The 15,701-nt window shown below is 42.4% G+C and overlaps 1 protein-coding gene across 1 annotated transcript; it reads left to right on the forward strand.

Annotated features, from left to right (window-relative positions):
• The first annotated feature begins 491 nt into the window (after positions 1–491).
• Positions 492–13,875, forward strand: serinc1 (serine incorporator 1). The gene is made up of 10 exons (XM_085771340.1): positions 492–568; positions 2,296–2,457; positions 2,688–2,881; positions 4,329–4,408; positions 6,403–6,540; positions 7,235–7,404; positions 10,300–10,390; positions 11,244–11,385; positions 11,479–11,703; positions 12,692–13,875. The coding sequence occupies exons 1-10, from the start codon at positions 530–532 to the stop codon at positions 12,828–12,830; spliced, it is 1,380 nt and encodes a 459-aa protein (XP_085627466.1). The 5' UTR covers positions 492–529; the 3' UTR covers positions 12,831–13,875.
• Positions 13,876–15,701: the final 1,826 nt, after the last annotated feature.

Here is a 15,701-nt window from a genome sequence, read left to right on the forward strand (position 1 = left end):
AGTGTTTTACACTGAGCACATCAGTGTTCAACTGGTTGTTATAAATGTCTAGTCATATGATGGTTTGTGTGTGTCATTTGAGACTAAAATAGCATTTTGAGAATAAATAACATTGTTTTGAATGTAAAGTTTCATTTTGCAGGAGAAGTTAGGGGTTTCGCCCATTGTGTGTGTGTTTTTGGATTTGTGTGTAGAGTTCTGAGAGTATGAGGCATGCTTTCAGAAAATGTGTGTAAACAATCGAGAAAAACTGTAAACAACTGGGCCCAGGTGGGGTCTCATTTTGGTCCGCTAGGTGGCGGTAACGTGTTTGAAAGCTGACTGTCAACATGGATGTATTAAGCAGAAGAAAGGGGCCGTCTCGAGCCGCCGTCTCCAGCAGGGGGCAGCAGACCGAGAGTCAGCCGCTGAACAACAGAGTGGTGTGTCACAGAGAGAAGTGGGAGGAGGAAGACCAAAACAACCTCCATCTTCTGGGAAACCACAGCTTCAGACTTCACATCAGACCGAACGACAGACCTCGGCTATCATGGGAGCCGTCCTGGGACTGTGCTCTATGGCGAGCTGGGTGAGTACCGTTACAGCGCCTCGGCCGCTTCTGTCGTGTCTGTGTCCGCTCAGAGCTCCGCTCTCTCAGCCCGCAGTGACTGCGCAGTAACACGAGCAGGCCGTAAACACGACGTCATGTCGGGCAGCCTGGGCTCACAGCTCGGCTGCTGCCGAACAAAGGCCGTCGACGGCTATGTCAGTGGAGCTGAGACCACAGACCGGTCCAGAGGAGGATGCTCTGTCCGCCGGGTCTGGAAGAACCGGTCCGGTCCGGTCCAGTCTGTGTGGCTGACGCAGAGCCGTTGAGTGTGTGTGTGTGTGTGTGTGTGTGTGTGTGTGTGTGTGTGTGTGTGTGTGTGTGTGTGTGTGTGTGTGTGTGTGTGTGTGTGTGTGTGTGTGTGTGTGTGTGTGTGTGGTGAGAACATGGTGCTGTCGATCACGTCGTCAACAACAACAACATCATCAGGAACACGAAAGCCGGGCCACGAGCTCACTGTTGCAACATCTCGGCCTTTGAACCGCGTCAGGTTTCGGTGTGGTCAGCAGCCCCGCCTGGCCCTGTGTCCGTCTATCACTGCTGCTTATCTGCTGAGCACGTCTAGAACAGTAGCTACTCTACTCTCTCTTAGCACGTCTATAACACTACTCGTCTATAACAGTACTCTACTCTCTCTTAACACGTCTATAACAGTAGCTACACGTCTATAACAGTAGCTACTCTCTCTTAACACGTCTATAACAGTAGCTACACGTCTATAACAGTACTCTACTCTCTCTTAGCACGTCTAGTAGCTACACGTCTATAACAGTAGCTACTCTCTCTTAGCACGTCTATAACAGTAGCTATACGTCTATAACAGTAGCTACTCTCTCTTAACACGTCTATAACAGTAGCTATACGTCTATAACAGTACTCGACTCTCTCTTAACAGTCGGGGGATTAGAAAAGCAGATGATGGAGATGTTGCGCAACCGTGCGGATCTCCTGGATCACAAACACCGAGACCAACATTCACAATGTTTGCCTTGTGAGACACCAGTGATGAGAATAACGGCGTTACTTTTTTCAGTAACAAGTAATCAAAAAAAGTTACTGTTTCCCCGTTATGACGCCATTACTGTAAATGAAAGTAAAAGTTGAGTCAAGAAGTCCCGTCACAAAATAACACACTAGTCAAAGTGTATATCATATAGGCTACACATTTTTTTCAGTCCATCAACTAGTCGGAAATGGGATGTTTAGGTCGCGGAGCCTGCCTGTGCGGAGGAATACTGAGTGATTTGGTTGGTTTCAGATGGTTAGGGTTATGGTTTGGAGGTTAGGGGGGCCAGTCCAAGTAATTTGACATATTTGAGCATTTTATAAAGAAAAGTAATGCAATAATAACTTTTATTGGTAATTAGTTACTTTTATAATGTAGCAATTCAGTTACTTTTCAGGGAAAGTAACTAGTAACCATAACCATTTAGCTCACTTGGTGTTGAGGCTGTGGTCCTCACTGCATGTGGCCCAGGTTCGAATCCCACATCTGGCAGCCCTTTCTTGCATGTCATTCCCCCTCTCTGCCTCCCCATTTCCTGTCTCTCTCTGTGCTATCGATTAAAGGCAATACAAAGACCAAAAATATACTTAAAAAAAAAAAGTAACACGCCCAACACTGTGAAACACAGGGGTTGGGGTGGGGGTGTTGTTATTTGTGGTCTCCACCTCAGCTTCAGAAATAAAGCTCCTCCATGTATGTTTAGGTGCCGTGCCTGTGCGGCAGCGCCCCCTGCCTGCTGTGTCGATGCTGCCCCAGTGGGAACAACTCCACGGTGACTCGGCTCATCTACGCCTTCTTCCTGCTGCTGGGAGTCGGCATCGCCTGCATCATGTTGATGCCCGGCATGGAGACCCAGCTGAAGAAGGTATGTCGCTCCTGTTGGCCCAGTCTGAACAGAGCCAAATCGGATTTGGACACTTGCTAAAAACAGTGTGGACAGTCGGCCCTAAAAATCAGATTTGAGAAGGAATCAGGTTTGAATCAGATTGGCCTGCAGTCTGAACGAGGCCTAAGTGTTTACAGTCCCTCTAAGTGCTGGGTGTAGAGCAGCTCACTGTGCTGCAGCCTCTCACCTCCTGCTCTGTGCTGCTGCAGATTCCAGGTTTCTGTGAAGGAGGGATGGGTTCATCCATACCCGGCGTGGAGGGCCATGTGAACTGTGACGTGCTGGTCGGCTACAAGGCCGTGTACCGCGTCTGCTTTGGGATGGCCATGTTCTTCCTGCTCTTCTCTCTGCTGATGATCAAAGTGAAAAGCAGCCAGGACCCCCGAGCGGCGCTGCACAACGGGTGAGTCCTGTGTTGACCCACTCAGAGTGGATGGATGTTAAAGGTTGGGTTGGAGATCTTATTCTGGACCATTTTTTTTACTAATCTGCTAGAAATCCTCTTAACGCCTGATTGCAGCTGAGTAAATTAAAGGGACAACGAGGAGTTTCTCCAGCGGCAGAACAAAAAATTCCGCGACAATAAAAAAGTCTCATATTAATGTGGATGAATCTACGCTACCCACACTTGTTAATGGGTCCATTTTCGATAAATATATCGTTTTGTCTCTATCATTATTTTGTTATTATTAGTCGTGGCGGAAATGCTGGTCAAGCCGACCAGTGTTTCCTTACTTTAAGTTTCGTGGCGAGTCATGAGAATAACGCCGCCGAATCACCGTTTATGGTGGGAACTACGACGGTATGTGATCGTCTTTGAACCTCTGACTTTAATTCTTGATGAATGAAAACATGAGTCTGTCTTGCGCCGGTCAAAGAATTTCACGGTGCGCGGAGGCTCATAAATGTAGTGTGAAAACACTTTGCTTTTCCAAAATTCCTGGTGTCCCTTTAAGGCTTTTTGACAAAAATGAAAAACAAAGCCTCGAGAAAACACCATCCAATCACGTACAATGTCACGTTGTAGTCAACTGGATCGTGATGTGTCAATCAAGCTGCCGTCTCTTTCCCCCTCTGGTGAATGCGTGGCTTCAGAGAGCAGTCTGAGGAAAGGGGCGGGGGCTTTTGACTTGTGTGTTTTCGAAAATGCAGCCTGATAGAACTGTTTTTCCAGGATCTCCGACCCTTCCTTTAAAAGCATCAGTCCAAACCCAAAGAAATGTGTCACACACCAGTAGGGATGTCACGATTAGATTTTCTTGGTACGATTATCGTCAGAGAAATAATCACGGTATTACGATTGTGACGATTATTATGCAATAATAAATTTCTTTTAAACACTATGAATGTGTAAAATCAAATATAGCCAAAATATACTTACATAACTGATTGTTTACACAAAATATTTTAAATATGTATTAATATAGGACCAATTATTAATCCCCCATGGGAAATGTTTCAAATCTATACCAATTGTTTAAGTTTATTTTAATCTTTTAAAAAAAAGATTCCTACCAATTCAGTGTTACGTACATAGGTGTAAATTTACCAGTATCTGTGCATTTACCTTTACTGTGCCGACATGGTTCTGACATACCATCTTTTTTGGAAAGTAACGGTATTTAGGAATCTTTACAATTAATTAATTGTGGCGTCTAATACCACAATTAATTGTGAAAACAAGTAGGCTAATCGTGACATCCCTACACACCAGAGATGCTGTCTGGCCTTAATACATGACATGAGTGATTTATCATTAAGTAAATGACTTGTGATTGATTTTCTGATTTATTGAACGATAAATGAAGGTGTTCTAAACACTGATGATGTGTTGTGTGTCTCTTGTTCAGGTTTTGGTTCTTTAAGTTTGCTGCTGCTGCTGCCATCACCATCGGGTCGTTCTTTATCACAGAGGGTCCCTTCACCACCGGTAGCTATGCCTGTCCTCTGTTGTCATGTGAATGACATCCATGATCCCATTAGCTTCAGAGTCTAGAGTTTTGTGTGTCTGTGTAAATGAGAGCGATGAATGCCAGGGCTTACAGAGCATATGACATCATGGTAGATGAGGGAGGGGCTGGGAGCTAACAGAAGCAGCTAACAGGACAGAAAATGAGTGTAAGAGGAATTTGTCTTAAAGACTTTCTGGATGAGATGTTTGAAATGGGAAACATGAGAAAAATAATGAGTGTAACAGGATCAATACAACGACTGTCCTCTGTCACAGCTCGGTGCTTGAACTTCTTCACTGATTAAAATACATTTCTGTGGCTGAAATGTGAATTACAACAACAAGAACAAAGAACATGGTTTGGCTCTCAGTCAGATACACATAATCATCAGAAACACGATTAAAATCACAGATTATTCTGGTTTGAAAACTGATGGAAACATTTTGGACAAAAACACAACAATAATACCGGAAAAATTAGTTCTGAAACGCATTATGCCATTTATTTTTTGTATTTTTCTTTTAGCGGATGGGTGCTGCATTAAAGTAACCAATGAGATAAGAGAACAGAGGAACGCACTGTCGATCAGTGCTGCACAGAGAGAGGTTGTTACGTTGAGAGTTCTCCTCACCGGTTGCTCTGAGTCTGAGCAAAGTGTGGCCGTCGGTTATCAACTCGGCAGTGGAAGGTGTCGCAGCAGTTTTGAGAGAAAAACTAAGTTTAAAAAACGACGCAACGACTATTAAAGGGAAAGTTCACCCAAAATTGAAATTTCACTTATTATCTACTCACCCTCATGTGGACTAAGGGCTGGGAGAAGTTTCAGAGTCCTCCGTGGCTTCTCTGAGTTACAGGGGGTCTCGGCGTAGCAGTGCATGTCCATATAACGGTTGCAAATGGATACCAACTGTCTTCGTAACAAAAAGACACACCAAAAAACATCCAAATACCTCCATAGTGCTCGTATGTAATGTCCGTCTTGTATTGAAGCCCCGAAATGCGAAATTGTCCCGAAAAAAATTAAATAAGTCTATATTTCAAGCTTGTTGTTGAAATATCCTGGGAAGAGGAGCCTTGAGAAGCTTCCGCTACAAAACAAGCTTGAAATATAGACTTATTTAATCCATTTGCAACCGTTATATGGACATGCACTGCTACGCCGAGACCCCCTGTAACTCAGAGAAGCCACGGAGGACTCTTAAACTTGTCCCAGCCCTTAGTCCACATGAGGGTGAGTAGATAATGAGTGCAATTTTAATTTTGGGTGAACTATCCCTTTAAATTAGTCGTCGACATAATCGTCACTAGTCGACTCGTGGCAGCCCTACATCACACTGACATGTGTAGCCTAACACAACTGCAACAGTTTTGCCCTCTGATGGCGTTGTGATGCTGCACTGCTGGAGAATGTTGTCAGCACACATTACAGTTCTGATTATGTTGTAACTTGCATGAAGCTTCACTTGATAAACATAACACTTAATACTGTTAGTTAGTATGATCTGTTTTTTTCCTTTATTGTTGACTATTAACAAATAATTTCCTCATAGAGAAGGGAAATAGGCCACATGCCTTTATTTTTTGTGATGCACTGAAATTAAGTTATTACGAATTAAAGTATAATGTGAAATTAACAAGACAGGGATGGCCTTACAGTTACAGCAGTTCATGGTGCCATCAAATTGAAAGTGTTTGATGTAATTCAGTTCCAGTTAGGCTTGATAAAATGCCTCAAATTATAAATACAATCTGGACAGTTGTTTACTCTCAACGTTTCAATAGGTAGGTCAGGGATCTTGGGGTTAAAAAGGTCGGTGACCACTGATGTAGATGATAATGTGTGTGAATCACTTGGTCTGAAATGGACATTTTTGATGAGTGGACGTGACTCAGGTTGGGACAGACTCATTGAATTGAGTTGGAGGAGGCATCAACAAGCTCTTGAATGACTGAGAAGTGTTCTCCTTCACAGTGTGGTTCTACATCGGCATGGCCGGAGCCTTCTGCTTCATCCTCATCCAGCTGGTTCTGCTCATCGACTTCGCCCACTCCTGGAACGAGTCCTGGGTGGAGAAGATGGAGGAGGGCAACTCTCGCTGCTGGTATGCAGGTATGGAGACGGTGTCATTAGAAGACTGCACATGTGGACCAACAGTAACCTTCAAAGAGCGCTGTGTTATTCACAGCTTGTGGTGTGCAGAAGTGGACAAGTACTGGATGTTATTTTTTATTTTTTTTTAAGTATATTTTTTGGCTTTTCATGCCTTTATTCGATAGGACAGTTGAGAGAGAGACAGGAAATGGGAGGCAGAGATGGGGGGAATGACATGCAGGATAGGGCCGTCCGACGCGGGACTCGAACCGGGGCCGTCTGCAGCGAGGACTATAGCCTCAACACATGGGGCGGGTGCTCTACCAACTGAGCTAAACACCACCCCGTACTGGATGTTATTTACCCACCAAAATAATAGAAACACTGGGCAATGCAGGAGACCAGTCTTTTGTTGTAGTTTGATGATACATGAATCAAACAACAGCATCACACAAACACAAAATGGCACATTGCTAAGTATCACTTTTGTTGTAGCAATTTCTTTCTCTTTAAACACACTTGAGTCAAATAGTTGGATTAAGAAATACTGAAATCTGAATAAACAATAACTTCAAATTGACAAGAAAAGCAACAAGTCTAATTGAAGCTGTAATGACAGACAGGTACAGTATATACATGTGTACAGAATCAAGGCAGAACACCTTGGGGTGCAGTGTGTGTGATGTGTGTGTGATGTGCTGTGTGTTCACAGCTCTGCTGTCGGTCACCGCGGTGAGCTACCTGCTGTCTCTGGTGTCTCTGGTCATGTTCTACGTCTACTACACCCACTCTGACGGCTGCACTGAGAACAAGGTCTTCATCAGCATCAACATGCTCCTCTGCCTCGGAGCCTCCGTCCTGTCCGTCCTGCCTCAGATCCAGGTTCACACCGCTTCTTTCTTCTATCCACAATAGAGCATGAGGAAGATGTGACTGATGTAGTTGAGTCAATACACTTCTGTTGGGGGTGATTTGTCTTAAAGGGATAGTTCAACATTTTGGCAAATTAGCCCATTGCCATAATCCCTATAGTCATAGCAGTAGGTTCATTACCTTTAATTGTCGGTGCAAGCTGTTTTTAGAACGGTGGCGCGCAGCCGTGAGCTGCTCAGAGTTACTAAATACACAATCCAACAACTCCAAAATGCTTTCATGGACAAGTTGTGACCTGCACATTCACCACGCTATGAGATAATAACACAACGTTACCAGACAGAGTTGTTTTCGAGGTAAATACAGAGACTGCATGCTAAAAAACTGTCCCTGAAGGCAACGCGCATCAGCGGTTTTGAATGAATTTTTTTTTTTTTTTTTTCACGAGTTTCACGATGCACCCACGATGCACCCGCTTTATTCACACACACAACAAAAATCATAGTTGGCTTGATAGTCACAAGGTGTGTGAACTGGTCTCCTGAGGAAGCTAACTAAAGCTTGTGGTAGGAGCCATTTACATACATTAGACATACATTAGACACACATTGTAAACACATTTACATGCACATGACACTTACATACATTTAACATACTACATACAACACAACATACACTTAACATACAGTTTGTGATCCTGGGATGTACATTATATATATGAGTTTAGCAGTTGTTCCTTTAGATGACGTTTAAACAAGGAGATAGATCGTGATGTTTTGAGGCTGTCACTCAGTTCATTCCATATCTGCGGCCCCCGACACACCACACTCATGCTGGTTCCTACTAGTTCACGTTTTTTCCCTACAATGAGATGTTTATATCTGGTATTGTGGGTGTGTTGGGGGACGAAGACTGGCATGAGTTGTTTTAGTCTGAGGTTCAAACCTGAGATCACCTGATATATTGCACAAGCGTTATGGAAGTAATTGAATTCATTGAGTCGAAGGATGCCATACTGGGCAAACAGATGACGAGTAGGTGAATTTGCTTTTGTCCAGGAGATGGCACGGATTATCTTTTTTTGTAAAATTTCAAGTTTCTTTAGATGGCTGGGATAGGTGTTGCACCAGATAATATTACAATAGTTTAGATGTGGTTCGAATAGGGTTTTGTACAGGGTGAGGAGGGCAGAGCGCGGAAGCAGGTGTCTCAGTTTGAAGAACAGGCCTACGTATTTGGATAGTTTTTGGACAAGGTGATCTATATGGTTCTTAAAATTTAAACGGTCATCTATGAGGACCCCAAGGAACTTGGTTGAGTGGACTCTTTTTATCTCTTCACCATCTATTTTGATTTGAATGGCAGAATTTTCCATTTTTTTTAGTTTTTTGTTTGAATTGAATAACATATAATTAGTTTTCCCAATATTAAGGGAGAGTTTGTTTATTTTAAACCAATTATCCACACTCAAGAGCTCATTGTTAAGGAGGTCCTGGAGTTCATTTATATTGTTGTGTGATGTAAATAGGTTAGTATCGTCGGCAAAAATAATTTTCTGGAGAACTTTGGAGGAATTAACCAGATCATTTATGTAGACAATGAAGAGAACAGGCCCGAGAATAGAGCCCTGAGGGACCCCATGTTTGATGTATTTGTGTAATGATTTACTATTGTTTATGTTCACATATTGCTGTCTCTGAGAGAGGTAACTTGTAAACCATTTAAGTGCTAGACCTCTGATCCCATAATGGGTCAATTTATCCAACAATATACTTAGATTAATGGTGTCGAAGGCCTTAGATAGGTCCAAGAATACACCGATACTATAGTTGCCGTGTTCTAATGCGTCATTTGCTTTTTCAAGGAGATCAAGGAGAGCCATACAAGTAGTATTTTTCTTCCTGAAACCGTATTGAGATGACGTAAGTATATTTAGTTTATCGAGATAGCCGCTCAATCTGTTGTAAACAACTCTCTCCATTATTTTGGAGAGTGTAGGTAAGATAGATATAGGGCGATAATTAATCATATCATTTTTATCTCCAGATTTATAAATGGGGATGATTTTTGCAATTTTTGTCTTTTCAGGAACAATGCCTGTGGACAAGGAGAGATTGATACAACAGACGAGTGGCCCTGCAATTACATTGGCAATGGATTTTAAGATTCTGCTGTTTATTTCATCCTCACCTGCTGAGTTGGAGTTTTTCATGGAATTTATAATGTTGAGGACTTCATTTTTATCTGTCGGTTTCAGGAAGAAAGAACTTGGATAGTTTCCTGTCAGGTATTGCTGATATGAAATTCCTTGTGGTTGGGTGATCTTCCTTGAGAGATTTTCCCCTATAGACACAAAGTAATTATTGAATTCATTTGCAAGCACAGTATTGTTGTCATTAATGGAATCGGGAAGCACAGTATGTTTCTGGCCTCTATTTAGGACATTGTTTAGTACCTGCCAAGATTTTTTTGTATCACCCTGGGCAGCTTGTAGGATTTTACAATAATAATTAGCTTTACTTTTCCTCAATATTTGTGTGAGTTTATTTCTGTAGATGGCAGAAAACAACTCTGTCTGGTAACGTTGTGTTATTATCTCATAGCGTGGTGAATGTGCAGCTCACAACTTGTCCACCAGAGCGTTTTGGAGTTGTTGGATTGTGTATTTGATGAGTTTGATGAGGGAAACCAAGAAATTCCATTAGCCTCTGTAGCGTAGCTCTGAGCAGCTCACGGCTGTGCGCCGCAGTTCTAAAAATAGCTTGCCTTGCACCGACAAATAAAGGTAACGAACCTACTGCTATGACTATAGGGATTATGGCAATGGGCCAATTTTCCAAAATGTTGAACTATCCCTTTAATCAGTGTTTGTTCCTACTAATGCCTGCTGTTCTCTGGCTGCAGGAGTCCCAGCCCAGGTCCGGCCTGCTGCAGTCGTCCCTGGTGACCCTGTACACCATGTACCTGACCTGGTCTGCCATGACCAATGAGCCTGGTGAGCCAACACATCCAGGCTTTATATAGAGCTTCTATCCTCTGCCATGGCCCAGCTACAACAGCAGTGTTGTGTGTCTCTATGCAGCGCTCTGAAATGTTCCACTGTCAGGTTTATTACAGCTCTGTCTGGAGGACTGGACATGTAACAGCAGTATCACAACACTGACAAATCTGAATCAGGATTTTTGAAGCAGTTTCTCAGCAGAGATGGAATCATGATGCTAATCTGAATCTTTTTTTGGTAACACTTTACTTGAATAGGTATTCATAAGATTAACATAAAACTGTCATAACCATGACATAACAGCTGTCATAAACATCAATGAATACTTACGACAGCTGTCGTTAAGTGTCATTCGGTAAGTTATGTCACTTTTAATGCAAAGTTGACATTGTTTGAGATGTTTTTGTTCTGACAACTTGACATAAAGACAATTTAAACTGTCATAGCAGACCTAATTGCCAAACTTTATGTGAAATGATGTCAAGTTCTCATAACAAGGACATCTCAAATACTTTGCAAAGACTGGCAACTTTGCATCAAAAGTGACATAACTTACCGAATGACACTTAACGACAGCTGTCATAAGTATTCATTGATGTTTATGACAGTGTTATGTCATGGTTATGACAGTTTTATGTCAATCTTATGAATACCTATTCAAGTAAAGTGTTACCCTTTTTTTTGCCCTTCACTAACATGATGTGCATCAAGGGTCAATAAATAGTTAAATACTGCTGATATTTTATTATTTATTGACCCTTGATGCACTTTAATTGTTTTTCTGCTACAGGAGACTGCCAAACCAAATGTTGTTAATGGCTTCAAATGTGTTCTCGCTGTGTCTCAGACAGGAAATGTAACCCCAGTCTGCTGGGCATCATCGGGCTGAACAGCACCAGTCCCGCAGGGCAGGACCAAGTGGTCCAGTGGTGGGACGCTCAGGGCATCGTGGGATTGATCCTCTTCCTCATGTGTGTCCTCTACTCCAGGTGAGAAAGCGCTTTACTGCTTCACTTGCAGAATCTTTCTGGTGAGAGTCGGTGCGTGAAGTGACCGTGTCTGTCCCTCTCTGTGCCCATCAGCATTCGTAACTCGTCCAACGCCCAGGTGAACAAGCTGACTCTGACCAGCGACGAGTCGGCTCTGATCGAGGACGGCCCGCAGAGCGACAGCTTCGAGGAGGGCGGGGCTCTCAACAGAGCCGTGGACAACGAGAAGGACGGAGTCACCTACTCCTACTCCTTCTTCCACTTCATGCTGTTCCTGGCATCACTCTACATCATGATGACTCTCACCAACTGGTACAGGTGGGTCCACACGCTGCCACAGCCTCACATGTCATTCATCCTCCTGCTGATCAGGTATTAGGTCACTGACTGATGCAGGACATCTGGTGCTCACAGCTAGGGTTGCAACAAGGCGGAAAATGTCCCTTAAATTCCCAGAAACTTTCCATGGGAGGTTAAACTGGGGAAATTATTCCAAATTGGAAACTTTCTATGAGAATTAACTGAAAATGTGGGGGTAATTGAAACAAACTGTATCATAGCCAATCATAAATATTAACATTTAGTTTTGTCATGAGCATAAACCAAATAAAAAAACCTGACACTTAAACAGAGTTATCTGTGAGTAGAACTTGAATTCTTGTGTCAAACCATTTTTAGTTAGTTAGTTAGTTTAGTTTATTTCGGACATGTTAAAAGAAATAAAACATAACAAATAAAAACTTTGCAAAGACAACACATGAACAAAAATAATATAAAAATAATTTGATTTTTTTTTTGTTTTGTTTAATCAATCAATTCTTTCATTGAGCAACAAAAAATATGAATGTTGAGTGAAATATTATTCATCCCCTTCCCCATCCAATGAAAAAGTAAAATGTAAAGTCCCATTCAAAATGTTAAAATAAATGTTGTGTTAAACATTAAAACCAGAGATCAAATACTGTATATGTACCCCATAATATTATAAAAACATACTTGACTTTATGTAGGCTGCCAGCTCAAATGTGGCTCCAGTGGTTTTGTGCTTTGGCCTCTACACTCCAGTGTTGTAGAACTCTTCTGTGCATGTGATGGAGGAATAACATAAGTGTGCTTGTATTTCTGATAGAATATATTTTCCCCAACTATATTTAAGTTTCCCGTTAGGGGCCAACCTTCAATTGTGTAAATTTCCAGTTCATTCTGGTATATTCCCACGGAAAGTTTCCAATTTTGCACCCCTAGTCGCAGCAGAGTATGAACTCAGTCAGCTGACTTGTTTCTCCACTGTGTGTCTGTGCTGCAGCCCTGACTCCAACTACGAGGCCATGACCAGCAAGTGGCCGTCGGTGTGGGTGAAGATCTCCTCCAGCTGGATCTGCATCGCCCTCTACGTCTGGACTCTGGTGGCTCCGCTGGTCCTGGTCAACAGAGACTTTGACTGAAACGCACCCACGCGAACATCCATGCTCACACATTCATTCATGCTCTGCTTCATCAGTGTTTTTGTTTCAGCCAAGTCAGTTTTAACAGTAGGTAGCTAACCCTGCATCAGTGTCTGAGGCCGGAGGCGAGGCTGCACTCAGACTGGCTGGAAGGTTTCAGGCTGTTGCGGCCGGCTAACTGGACACCTAAGGATGTTTGAATGAGTTCCATCCCAGCTCTGACTGCAGCCCGGTCTCATCTGGTGTAACTGTCCTTGTGAATTCTCAGAGTGGCCTCCCATACTGTTCCCCTTGTAGATATATCCTGTGCAATCCTTGTGAATGATTTCTTTATACTGACAGAGCTGCATGCTTTTCCTCCACAACTTGATGTGACATTCAGTAGCTGTATATGACGCTTTTATAAGGACGGGGGTGATGATGTCGCTCCACTGCGGGCAGCGGCAGGGGAACTCTGTTGTAACACTTGTGGAAATGCTGTTACATGTAAAACAAGGAGGAAGCTGCTGAGAGGAAGGTTTGAGTTGTGTACGAGCAGAACTCCAGCTGTGGCGCCAACAGAGGGAGAAGACTGGCTCACCGTAGTTCATTTACCAGGCATGAGCACTGCTGTGTAACATTGTGTGTGTATTCTACTTATCTACTGTTGTGTTAATGCTCTGCCAGCTGTGTGTTCACTCTGCTGCCTGTCAACTCCTCAGCACATACTAGATAGAAGAAGCTCATTTTGATTCGCATTGAATTTTAAATGTAAATTTTTGAGTTTGATTTCTTGAAAACTTCTTGAGTAAATTATTTGGTAGTGTTTTTAGCATGTTGCTTCTCACAGACTTAGAGATTGTGGTTATATGTTTGTTTGGTCATCCCTGTGCTTTTTATCCTAAAATGATTTTTTTTGTTGACATGTGAAACCCTGCACCAGTTCCTGCCAGAGGGGTGCAGCTGCACCAGGCTGGCTGGAAGATTCCAGTTTTGTTTTTGTAGCTGTGGCTTATCTGCACAGATTGTAAATTGTAACTCGTTAAATAAAACTAAGGAAAAAGAGGCCAAGTGTGTTGTTCCTTCAGTCTGGCTGGGACCAGAGGTCAACCGGTCATGGGTTTCTAAAGGCTGATAACCACAGAGAGACAATTAATCAGCCCATACCTCACACACAAAAGCTGACGATGTGGTAAATGAACAATCTTAGATTTTATTTGAACTGAGTAAACACCTGAGTGTGCTGATGATTAAACTGATGATTGAACAAGAGCAAAATTCCATTCAGAAATTTAACATGTGAAGCACTTTGAGCTGCCATGGGCATGAAAAAAGTGCTATACAAATAAAGCCTGATTGATTGATTGATTGATTTACAAGAAGTAGGTAGTGTTGTAGGGTTGTTTTAGCAGATGATGATCCCATACTTAAAATTTATCACACTCTACATTTTGATTTTCAGGTGCTGCGTTTCAGAATAAATAAAATACAATATTCTGTGTATATACATATGCACACTCTTAATGGTGTCACTGTGACGTTAGAGACCATTTAACCAGCACACATTATGTTTGCTGTATGTCAGGTGTTGCGCATACAGTGTTGAGTTTGGTATTATTTAGAGACAAGACCTGGATAAACAGCAATTAGTTCTAGACTAGCCCGTTTAAAGTAGGCGGGAACAATTCCAATTTCCACGGACAAGTTCAAGGTATTCAGAAAAGAACATTGATTTTGAGCCCATTATGGGTCTTAAAATGAGTGTAATCCCATCTATTAGATGATGGAGATCAAACTTTGTGCAAAATTCGGGGTAAAAGTGGGGTAGTTTTTTTTTTTCCGCATAAGATAATGCAGGTACACACACACATACCGTACACACACCGAGCTTGGTCCCGCCCACGTCACAGTTGTAGCCACGCCCACTTCTGGCACTAGCCCCGCCTGTCACCATCATAACCACTCCCACTTCCCGTTATAGATTAGCTTTTAACTTATAACTTTTACTGTATCCATCTCAGTGCAATAAATGGTTGAATGCTTTAAGTCTGTGACTGGATCTCAACTGCCTTCATCCAGTCTATATATGAAGCACTGACCCTCCAAATGACTGTAGTTTCTGCTTTACTCTTTCTGTAAGACTTGACAGCTGGTGCAATGCAGGACCTGTTACAGCAGCTGAAAAACACCAGAGTGGTTCTGTCGACAGAAGGGACAGGATGCAGGCACTTTAATATCAGAAAGGAGGAGACAGAAGAGGAGCTTTGCTTTATCACAACATGAGTACACTGACATTATTTACAGTTGTTCCACTGTGTCAATTCAGTTCACACGCTTCAATTTCTTACAGCAGCCACACATTTCCTCACTGAACAGATGATACGTAGGAGATCCAGCGACTGGAGGAATACGGTACAGAGCTGCTTCCAAACTTGATGAACTGATGTTGGCTTTTATTTTTCATTCTTGACAACTGGGAAAACAGGGGTTATTTCTGAGCACATTTATAAAAGTGATTTAAACGCTGCCGGAAAGAAAACCAAGTCGAAATATTTTATACCCTCATTTCAATCTGTCCAACTTAGTGTTGCCAATGCATGTCCAGCTAAAATACAGGTACAGGTCAAAGACAAACCAACAATCAATGTGTTTGCTTTGCTCTGCCTTTGTATGGTGATCCTGCTCCAGCATTAACTCTCAGCTTCAGCTATGTTGCTACAGAAGCAGGTCTGTCCCAGTTACCAACAATGATGCTTTCATTAAACGAGAAAGAGAAGGAATGTAGCTTTATGAAAAGTCTCAGCAGAGTGGACAGAGTGACATGTAGCAAAAGTTAAACATAAAGTCAGAATAAATAGATTTCAGAAGTATATATATATATATACAGAAGTT

Source organism: Trachurus japonicus, chromosome 24 (assembly GCF_045865225.1).
Source record: "Trachurus japonicus isolate A0001 chromosome 24, Traja_1.0".
Taxonomy (NCBI): Eukaryota; Metazoa; Chordata; class Actinopteri; order Carangiformes; family Carangidae; genus Trachurus; species Trachurus japonicus.

Coding starts and splice junctions, on each gene's coding strand:
- serinc1 (XM_085771340.1), top strand. CDS start 530: ATGGGAGCCGTCCTGGGACTGTGCTCTATGGCGAGCTGG. Junction 569..2,295: donor TGTGCTCTATGGCGAGCTGG/GTGAGTACCGTT, acceptor ATGTATGTTTAG/GTGCCGTGCCTGTGCGGCAG. Junction 10,391..11,243: donor TGCCATGACCAATGAGCCTG/GTGAGCCAACAC, acceptor GCTGTGTCTCAG/ACAGGAAATGTAACCCCAGT.